At 50.3% G+C, this 10,718-nt stretch overlaps 1 protein-coding gene across 1 annotated transcript; it reads right to left on the bottom strand.

Moving 5' to 3' along the window:
• Positions 1-914: 914 nt before the first annotated feature.
• On the bottom strand, positions 915-6,306 carry FOXA1 (forkhead box A1). Its single transcript, XM_001929276.5, has 2 exons — positions 5,978-6,306; positions 915-3,670 (listed from the first exon to the last, which is right to left on the bottom strand). The coding sequence occupies exons 1-2, from the start codon at positions 6,047-6,049 to the stop codon at positions 2,336-2,338; spliced, it is 1,407 nt and encodes a 468-aa protein (XP_001929311.1). The 5' UTR covers positions 6,050-6,306; the 3' UTR covers positions 915-2,335.
• Between the last annotated feature and the right edge of the window lie 4,412 nt (positions 6,307-10,718).

Genomic DNA, 10,718 nt, shown 5'->3' with positions numbered 1-10,718 from the left:
GGCGATCAAAGTAAAGGCTGTCCAAGTTCAAGCCCTAGCGAGGATGGAGTTCATACACAAGGGCTCAGGCAGGCCAGCCTCTGCTTGGGCTGGTGTTGTTATTGTTGATGTCAATCCGAACGAGGCTTACAAAGAAATAGGTGGACTGGAAAGTGAGCCTACTATCAAAGGAGATTAATGATTTTGTGATCTCAACCAACTGTAGGGGTGTGAAGTTGCATTTAAAAGCTTCTTAGAAGGCAAACAAATCATCAGCTTTAAGTTCTCAGGGAAAAAAAAATGTTAGAAACAGTATTTTTTTTAAAAATATCTTCACAAAATACAAAGTAGCGGCAACCCTGAAATGCCTTGGTGGCACAAAGCTTCCCCTGCAGGAGTAAATTAACTCGGGCCTCCCTGGGCCCCCTCTAAAGCTACCGTCATGGTTAAGTTTTTTTTCCTTTTTCAATAAAAAGAGAGTTTGGGATCCTCTGTTGTAGACAACTTAATTTTATCGGCTATATCTGATATTTTATTCTCACTTGAACACTTTTCAGATAAAGGAAAATAATACATTGGAGGAGGGGAAAGGTAGTTAAATTAATATTTGACTTCACTGTGGAAAGTCTCAAAGGAAACACAGAAAGCTTACACCCTTGTCAAAAATTGAAGTAAACATTACTGGGAATAAAGAATCTTAAAAAATCTCAATCCTTAGAATATAAAATCAGTTTATCTACCTTTTTATAGATCTACTTTAATTGAATATCCTTAATTGCTTTTTACTAGCTACATTCACATATAATAAACATAAACAATACAGCTCTTAAGATAGTTTTCCTTTTTGACGTTTATATTCAGTGCCGGACTTTGAAAAATACCATATTCAGAATATCTATTTTGGATTTAATTAAGGCAAATAACAGAAATCCTTATTTTTTGTTAACATTTGATTTATTTAAAGTCCTTAACTGCAAATGATCAAGAACATATTCCACGGCTTAAAATTTGTCATTTTCATTATTTAAATCAAAATATTTTAATTACAATCACATTGATAAAAATTAACATTTTAATTTGTAACTTTAACCATCATTTAAAGCAACTTCAGCTGTAAAGAAAAAAAGAATAAACCATGCAATAAATTAACATTGAGAAAGCAAAGAGGAATAATAATGAAACCCGTCTGGCTATACTAACACCATGTCCAACTGTGAAAAGTGCATTAACACTGAATGAAACAAGCACACGATGGCAATAATTAAAATGTCCACAATCAATTGGATTTTGGAATCTTGGACCAGATGTTGAAATACAACTCCCTATAACTTATCTCTCCTCCAACATTGTAATATTCCTTTTTTTTTTTCTGGAAAAAATATCCTTTAAATGGTATAGATACATAGAAGCTAATTTTATACATGTTATGTGACCTCAGAATGACTTGACCATGGCACTCTGCAAGCAAGGAGCAGAGTTATTGAGGAGGGCAATTCTTTAGGAATGAATTTCCAGGGCTACAAATGGGTGGAGAGGAGGGGAAGGGGTATCATTGTAACTTCCTGGTCAGGCAACTCTTTCAAGAACATGTATATCACCTACCTATTACCTCTATATGTTATGTGAATATATGGAGGATGTCTACCTATCTGAGTGTGTGCATAAATAAGTTCATATATGATGTATATGTATTTATTTTTAAGACATCTGCTATCTGAATGTACCTGAAATGAATGGCTCTGATGTTTATAATCTGTTTATGTTTTGCTGCAGAACAGCAGCATTGTCCTTCAATACGTTTAATAGCCCTAGGGTCTATTTGTTTCTTCACCCTTTCAGTTCTTATGGTTAAGAGTATTGCCATAGACCTGTAAACTCCTGAAAGTGTGTATGTTGGGGGGAGGGGAGGGAAAAAAAGCACAAACAAATATTTTACAAGGTTGACTTCCTTCCTTCCTTCCGTTCTTCCTTCTTTTTCTTTCTTTCTTTTTTAAATATACCCTGCACAGACTAGAACACGTCTGCAGGGGGAAGAGGGAAGACAGGGAGAGGGACAAGGAAGTAGGAGGATTTTATATATACACTTGTGGATCATTAAACTTTTCAGGAAAAATTTGTGTTGGTTTGGGACTGGTTTTCTTTGTAATATACACAAGGCGTTTTGAACAACAATAACAAAGTAACAGTCTTCTGCACTGGGGTAAAGATTGTGCACAAAAATAAAAATAGTTGGGGTTTTATTACTGCTGTTGTCGGCTTGGTATGTGTGGTTTTGTTTGCTGTTGATTTCTCTCTCTCTTTCTCTCTCTCCTGCTACCAGCATGGCCATGCCAGACAAACCCCCAGTCCCAGGGAGCTAAGAAGTGTTTAGAACGGGTCTGGAATACACACCTTGGTAGTAGGCCGGCTCCAGGGCTGAGGGCTCAATGGGGCTCCTGGTGGCCACCGAGGCGCTGCCTAGGGGCAGACTGGCGGGCAATGGGGTGCCATACGGCGAGTACTGTAGTGCCTGCTCATATGCCTTGAAGTCCAGCTTGTGTTGCTGCTCAGAGGAGGACATGAGGTTGTTAATGGAGAAGGGATGGTTGAAGGAGTAGTGAGGGTCCCCTTTCAGGTGCAGCTGGGACTCGTGGGGTGCCAGGCCATGCGCCGGGTGGGAGGGGGGCACAGACACCAGTGCCCCAGGCCCGGAGCTGATCGGAGGTGCAGCCGAGGAGGCTGGAGTCTTCAACTCTGAGGCGCCCCCTGTCGTCGCCGCCCCGCTGTGGTCCAGAGTCTGGGGGCTGGCGGCGGGCCCGGAGGCCGGCGCGCCCTCTAGCTGGCCAGCCTTACCGTGCACGCCCCGATGAAGGGGCGAGTCAGCACTGGGGTTGGCAGCGCTCGAGGGGTCCTTGCGGCTCTCAGGGCCGCCCTTGGCGCCGCCGCCACTCCCGCTCCCGCCCCCGGTCCCTGGCTGCTTCTCGCACTTGAAGCGCTTCTGGCGGCGCAGGTAACAGCCGTTCTCGAACATGTTGCCCGAGTCCGGGTGCAGCGTCCAGTAAGAGCCCTTGCCGGGCTTGTCCGGGGAGCGGGCCACTTTGACGAAGCAGTCGTTGAAGGAGAGCGAGTGGCGGATGGAGTTCTGCCAGCGCTGCTGGTTCTGCCGGTAATAGGGGAAGAGGTCCATGATCCACTGGTAGATCTCGCTCAGTGTGAGCATCTTGCTGGGCGCCTGCTGAATGGCCATGGTGATTAGCGAAATGTATGAGTAGGGTGGCTTGGCGTGAGGGTAGCTGCGCTTGAACGTCTTGGTGTCACCGCCACCACCAGCCCGGCTACGGCCCAGGTTGGACGGCGCGTACGCCATGGGGCTCATGCATGGGTTCATAGCGGCAGCGTAGGGGCCCAGGCCGTTCATGGAGGCCGCCGGTTGTGCGCCCATGGCTCCCATGCCGCCCGGGCTCAGCGTCGTCCCCATGGCAGTCACGCCCGCCGTCATGCTATTCATGGCGCCCGCAGAGCCGCCCGGCATGCCAGCCACCGCTCCAGGGCTCAGGCCGGCACCTAGACCCGGGTTTGCGTAGGACATGTTGAACGAAGCCGGGGTCATGTTGCCGCTCGTGGTCATGGTATTCATGGTCATGTAGGTGTTCATGGAATTCATGGTGCTCAGACCCGAGTTCATGTTGCTGACGGGGACCGAGGAGTAGGCCTGGAGCGGAGACAGCGAATGAAGAAGCCCCGAAAGGCGGAGTTAGTAGTGGGCGCAGGCGGCCTACCGGCCAGGGCAAGCCCCCAAACAAGACGACAGCATTTCTGCAAAGCATAGGACGCCCCACCAGGGGCAAACCTTCCGGCGACCTCCCCAGAACCAGAAAAAAGATGTCTTGCACGGCAGGAGAAAAATCCTAGCTCGGCAGGCATGAAAGACAAGCGCTCACAGAAAATATGTCCCCAGGAAGATGTGTAATCGCCTTACACGCGAGGCTCCGGGCCGGCTTCTAGGGCCCCTCTATTGCCCCCTCTATCCACGCCAGGCGGTATCCCAAGTCTCCAGGCCAGATCGGCCTCGGCAAAGCGCCCTTTTGGTTAAAAGGAGTTAAAACTCCGAAAATAGAATTAATCTCTGTGGTCCTCTGCTTATTCATTCCACCTTAAAGGTGCAGTGGGTATGACGGTATAGCCCCCACCCCACCCCTCAGGGCAGGCAACAGCGCCAGTTCTGCGCCCAACTCGCCTAAGCTGCCAAGCCCGCTTCACCGAGTAGTGGCCTGGGCTATGAGGGGTGGCTGTAAAACTCTCCCTGATAGAACAAATCATTCACGGCCATATAACCAAAGATTTCCAAACAACTGGGGTGACTGTTGTTTAGAAGCAGTGTTTTCCATCTACTTGTAGCAACTGTATTGAAAAGAGAAAGAAACTCAGAAGTTAAGTTTTGGGAAAAAATTAAAAATCAATCTACAACAGGAGAAGGGGCAGGGAGGGTTGCATAACAAATATCATTTCATTTAACTTTAACATGACTTTACAGCCATTCATAAACTTGCACTAATTTCATTCTCTATTTCCAGGTCCCTAATTTTTAAAAAATTTAATGATGCAATTTGTAGAAATAATCGTCTATTTTTTCACTGATACTTTGCCACTGATCCCCTAAAAATCTGGCTTTTGAAACTATATGAATAGTTTCAAATATTTTAAAAATCCAAAATCAAAGTCCATTTACTTTCTCTTAATGTTACTCTACTTACTAATTCTCAGCTTTAATCTGTAAGGAAGCTCTTTCCATAGAGAATTTAATTGATTAGTGAGTGCAGATGACTGTATCTGAATTAACGCTGAGGAAGAGTTCTGAGCTCCTTCTTAAATCATCAGTTGGAGAAAACCCTTATCAATAGCAATTTGAGAATGCACTATATATGTTATAAAATATAGAGCACAGAAATATAAAAACTACTTCTCTGATAACTTAATAGAAATAATGATATCCTTACTTTTATTTTCATCAGAAAACATAATTCTATTCGAAAACGTAAAAGGTGAACAAACAAATTTAAGTAGGCATACATTCTGCTATGGCATGCAAATAAACTCAAGGTAAATTTGTGAATATATATATATATACACACAAATCTAAATAAGTCAGTTACTAGGAAAATATTTCCTGATTTTATAATTTTCTGGCCATGTCTTAAAGTATTTTTTACTTTTCCTAAAGATTATCCAAATCATTTTTAATAAACGTTTTCAATAATGGTAAACTTTTTCGGGGGTAACCGCCAGCTATTTCCAGAGAAATACTTTTAGTAGGTGGTGGTCCTGCCTGTACCTGATTTTCTTCGCAATCCCTTTGTGCACATTGTAAAATAAACCACATGAACGTGCCACCAAGGGGACAATGAAGAGAAACAGGTTCTCCGCCCGCCCGGAGTGCTGGAGGAAAAGTCAGCTCGCACCAGCGCCACCCAGCGGTTCTAGAGAAGAACGAGCATACTTCTCCCCAAACAGGGCTTTTGAAGAAGTTTTACAAAATTTCTGAATCATTTCATTATTAAGACGCTCAACTTAGCAGGTGCGCGCTTTCACCAGAAGACAACTGAGAATTCAACTGCGGGACAAAGGATGTTGGGCGGGCGAACTCCGGCGTTTTCAGAGTTTTGCCTCCAACTCATGCCGGCGCCGGCCCGCCAACCCGCGACACCCCGGGCCAGGCTCCGGCTCCCGTTCTCAGCAAGGAGGAGGCAAGTGCTTCCCAAAGCGAGTGCTTTCAGAGCCAGAGTTTCTTCAAACCATCTCGCTCGATCTAGGCGCCGGGATCCAGCTTCCCCGGCGGGGCTGCGGATCTGGATCCCCGGCTCGGCCAAGGCCCGGTCGGGGCCAAACCCGGTGGGCAAGCAGCGGTGGCACGCAAAAGGCGCCTCAAGTCCGCCAGCCGCCCGCCCTTCCGGGCGCTCGCCTCGCCAGGCTTCCTCCGGCACGGGGCCCGAAAACGTCCCGCCTGCTGCCCGCGTCTCACCTCCTGTGTGTCCGCGTAGTAGCTGTTCCAGTCGCTGCTCTCATGCCCTTCCATCTTCACAGTCCCTAACATCCTGGAGCCACCCTGCTCGATGCAACCATCCAGCCCTGTGCAAAGCGACGGGCAGCCGCGCGGCGCAGGGCTGGGGGCGGGGAGCCGAGCAGCGGCAATCACCCGAGCGCCCGCGCCGGCCCAACGCCACCCTAGCAAGGAGGAAGCCAGGCGCTGCGGGGCGCGGCGTGCGCGGCGGCGCGGCGGGCGGGGGCAGGTGGCGGCCGCGGAGCGCGGCGCCCGGGAGCGCCTCCGCGGGAAGTGAGCGGGCGGCCTCTGCGAGATGAGTGCAGTTGAGCTGATGTGGATCTTACGTCGCTCGAGTGCCCACCTCCTCGTCCTCTCCCCATTTGTCCGCCGCACAAAGACGCTCGCACCTACAAAGCCTGAGGTGCACCTGCGAGGCGGCCGCCCGCCAGTCCAGCAGCCCGCGCCTCCCGCCCAGCCGCGCCGCCGCCGCGCGCGCCCCTGCGCCCCCTCCCATCGAGCCCCCTCCCCCAAACCCGGCCCTCACTTTGTTTGCCAAGCAGTGTAATTGGTTTAGGCCCGGAGGCTGGGGGAAGAGGAAAATGGGGTGGTGGTGGGGGGTGTAACCCCCTTTGGAAGAGGAAAAAAGAAAAATAGGCGGGGCCGGGCGGGCTAGCAAGGGTTGTGGATGGGAACCGCGCAGCCGAAGAAGAGCTGGGGGCGGTGGCGTTGAAGCGGGGGCTCGAAGGATAGTGTCTGCTACCCGACCCCAGGGTCTTCCGAGGAGGACTCGGGGCCCTCTAGAGGCCCGTGATGCGGCCCCGTCCCGCGCCCTTCCTGCCTCTTGTTCTTCTGCTGGCTTCCAGCCCCCGCCCTTCTGATTCCTGACCTAAAGTTCAACCCCGGGAGCCTGGAGAATACAGACTCCCCTCCCTCCCCGCCCCTGCCCTGTACTTCAGGCTTGAAAAAGGAAAAAGCCCCACTTTTGCCCCGTCACTAGAAACTCGGCCATCTGAGTCAGCCGAGCCAAGTGACGTTAGGCCGATCCGGGCTCCTGGCTAGCAGAGTGGAGACGCTGCCACGAAACCCGTACCTGCGGCTAAGAGCAGGTGAGTCACAGCACCGTTTTATATCTTTATGACATAACTTTTTTTTCCGCCTCAGTCCGCTCTACTCCCCCTTGTCATCTGTAGCGATCATAAAGAGGAAGAAACTGAGAACAGATGTCTGTGTGATAGGGCAGGCGGACCCGAGTCGGGCCGTCCTCTCTAAGCCCAGCTCCTCCTCCCGCCCCCCTTCCGCAGCCTCGGGGACTGAGCTGGAGGCGACCGTCAGGTTTCTGATAGGGAAAGGTCAGGGGGAGGAGACATCTCCCTAAATACGTGCTGGGAGAGCCTGGGCTCGGGAGCGGGAGTGCATTTGCTCGGCTAGAGAGGTGCCACGCTGAGGCCAGCGGTGGTGACTACGGTGCCTCGTCCTATCTCTGTTATGGAGTGGCTGGGCTAGGACCCCGGTGCCCGCTTGGTTTCTAATCAGTCCTGGACATCGGTGGGAAGTGCTCCCACAGGCAAAACCTCTTGGCTCCTACGAGGCTCTGGGTGGTGGTTTGCTCATAATTCCTGAGGAGGACCGACTAAAAAGTGACTGGATGATAGGCACTGAGTTGGTGAGAGATTGTGAGATGATGTGTGTGTGGTTTCTGAGTGTGTGTGTGAGAGAGAGAGAGAGAGACAGAGACAGAGAGAAAGAGAGCAAGAGAGAGAGTTTGTATGTGTTGTACTTTCTGACAACCACTGGGTTTCTTTAAGTAGCAGTAGAACAAAATCTTTCTAAAAGGACTAAGAATCTGCAAGATATTCTTGTTTGGCAAAGTTTAAAAAAACGTTATTAATCTCATTTTAAGAAATATGTTTTAACTTGTCTTCAAAAGATATCTCTCCCCCTCCCCCTCTCCCGTGCTTTGTTCTTTAAAATTTTTCTTCCTTGAAATCTGGCACGAGAATCACTTTAAATCCTTGAACCAAACAAATCTCTTAAATCAGCAGGGGAGCACGAGAGGGTGAAGATGTGCAGTTAAGGAAATAAAAAAGATAAAAGCATTGGATTACAATTCCTTTTTTTAAACAACAAAAAAGGAGAAACGTCACTTTGTAAGGAATGAGAGTGAAATTAAATCCACCTGGAAATCAGCAGCGCAGCAACCCACCCCTCAACACCAGCCTGTCCCTGTGACAGCAAGTCAGCCCCATCAGTTTGTGTAAATGTATCTGCAAATGTGTGGGTCTGCACATATTTCTCAGGGTGACAGTAGAAACATTCTTTTGTGAAAATTTCCCATCGGCAGCAGGACCTGAGTTCCATTTATAAAGTACGCGGATGCTTAGTTTCTTCAGCCTGATCCAGGGGGACTTCCAGTGCTAAAGAGCTTCCTTGTTCCTTCCCACGGTGATTCTCCAACGCCCTCTTGGCTCTTCAGCCCTATGGAGCATGACTAGGGTATTTTCTATGGGAAGTTACAACTTAATAATAGCTTTTATGGTGCACAAAAAGCCAGTGCTTTAAGGGAAAACCAAACCAAACCAAATGCTGTAACCTTAAAGTGGGGGTAATTAAAAAATCAAATATTCTTCCTTTCAGCCCACTTCCCAAAACTACTAGGCCTCATCTTAAAAAAAAAAAAAAATCAGCTAGGGTTCGGAGGTTGGGGAGAGCGCCCACTTTTAAGGCAGACGGCCAAAGCGAAGTTTCTCCAGGGCTTCTTCAAAGGCCAAGACCAATGGTGAAGAGTGAACACTGCCAGCCTTAGAGTCTTGATCCAGCTTCGGGGTTCCCCGGTCCGCGGCCCAAGGAATCCACGCTGCTACAGCGCCTCCTGTCGCGGTAAGGAAACGCTAAGTTCTCGCGCAGGCATCCCCAGCGAGCATTGGCAGGCGAGATTGGAATGCCGCATGCCTCCCTTAGCCAGAGATTTTGGTTCATAGAGCTGACTGTGCGAGGCCAAGAAGAAGGAAAGGTGGCAGCCTGGTTAGCTCCTAGCCTCTCTGCATCTCAGTGGAGGTATTCTAAGACACCTAACAAATTCAGAAGGTGAAGTTCTAGTATACCTAGATGGCAACCAGTCATTGCTTTGGAAAAAAACAACAAACAAATAAAACAAAGCCTCTGCCTCGGGTTTGAAGACCAGTATACAGTCAAGTGACGTGCCTAGCTGCTGCTGCCTGTTCATTTCCAACTTTTTCTCCCCAATAGGGACTGTCTTTATCTGTTGCAGAATATTGCTGCGCTTTCGGGGGAACTAGACACGCCTTCAGCATCAGGGAGAGTGGGGCGAGGGTAGCCGAGGCATGGGAGCCACGTGGTGGCTCCTGGGTTGTCTCCTGCGAAACTTGCCTGGGCCAGGACAAACAGGGCGAGCCTGAAGTCGTCCAGATAGCGGGAAGGGCAGGCTCTTTAGATGGAGGATGTCGGGGAGGTCAAGTCAGTGGGGTGAGCGGATACTCCAGGTGACCAAGAACTGAGGAAGGGGTTCTGCCCTTCCCGGAAACTGCGCCTTCTATGCCCTTTGGATCAGCTCCTCTCACCGAAGGGCCTTGGGAGCTGGTGGCACCTGATCCACCCGCCAAACTCCGCCACCTCAGCTTCACTTTCCCAGCATTACCAGGGTGGAAGCCCCCTTGCACACCTTCACACAGGCAAAGAGAGGCAGTGACAACTGCGAGAGAAGGAAGCAAAAGCCGGAGGCCTCGGGCCCAGGGGCCTGCCTTTAGCGGCACCAGGTTCTACTGTTCCGCTGGGCCGTTTTGGCGGGTGGGCAGAGAGCAGAGCCTGGGGCGGCGAGGTCAAAAATCTGTACCCTTTACCCGCCGACCCTACGCCCGACTAGTCTTGGTCAGATCTCGGCCACCGTGGGCCCAGCCACGCTTGGTGCTGGGTGGTCCGAGCGCCTCCGCAGCCCCCCACCCCTCACCAGCCACCCAGATAAGAAGCCTATATCCTCCGCCTTCCGGACTGAATCAGAAGCAAACACCTGTTGCCTTTCGCTTGGTTCAGAATCGCCCAGGACCCGGAAACGGGTCAGTTTAGGATGGGATGGAGGAAGGCCTAGGACGCTGGAAGCAACTGCTTGCACTTGCGTGTGCCTGGCCTTCAAGAGAATCGAGGTGTGTGCCGGAGCCGGGGAAGGGCCGGGGCTCCGCGAGAGGGCGGACCCCAGCCCACAACCGCCCCAGGCCGAGGGGCCCAGACCTTGGCGTCCAGCCGCTGCCCGGACCAGCGTGAGGCGCAGGGAGTCTGGAGAAGGGAAGTACCGAGCTCCCGTTCCTTTGGTCCTCTTTGCTTCTCCTTTACTTTTCTTCCCTTCCTTCCTCTGCCTTTCCTTCCATCATTAAATCATTAAGAAATTAATTCACAACTCATAAGGAGTCACACTCTCAGTAAATAGGGGCCCTGGGACCACTTTAACCTGCCTTGTCTGTTCCATGCAGGGAAGTCTAAGTTTCCTGGCTGCATCCCTCTCTGGCGTCTGTCTCTGTGGACTAATACGTTTTTAACTTTACTGAAAAACGAAATGTAACATTTTAATCTCAATTCTTTACCAGTGAGTTTGCCCCTCCCCTGCTGCTCCTGGAGCCGCTGCCGGGATTCTAAGCAGCCCGGCCGCGGGCCTGGCTCGCCCGCAGCCGGATGTTGGAGCCGGAGCTACTCCCCACCCAGCCTCGCCCAC

This window comes from Sus scrofa, chromosome 7 (genome assembly GCF_054392235.1).
Source record: "Sus scrofa isolate SSC_HxYL_T2T_F1_AM1 chromosome 7, Sscrofa_HxYL_maternal_Yorkshire_Landrace_v2.0, whole genome shotgun sequence".
NCBI lineage: Eukaryota > Metazoa > Chordata > Mammalia > Artiodactyla > Suidae > Sus > Sus scrofa.
The sequence above is the reverse complement of the archived record's forward strand: the minus strand, read 5'-3'. Positions and strand labels throughout refer to the sequence as shown.

Excerpts from the sequence above, each read along its gene's own strand:
- FOXA1 (XM_001929276.5), bottom strand. The coding sequence starts at position 6,049 with ATGTTAGGGACTGTGAAGATGGAAGGGCATGAGAGCAGCGACTGGAAC. Across the intron at positions 3,671-5,977 it reads ACTACGCGGACACACAGGAG|GCCTACTCCTCGGTCCCCGT; the intron begins GTGAGACGCGGG and ends TCTCCGCTCCAG.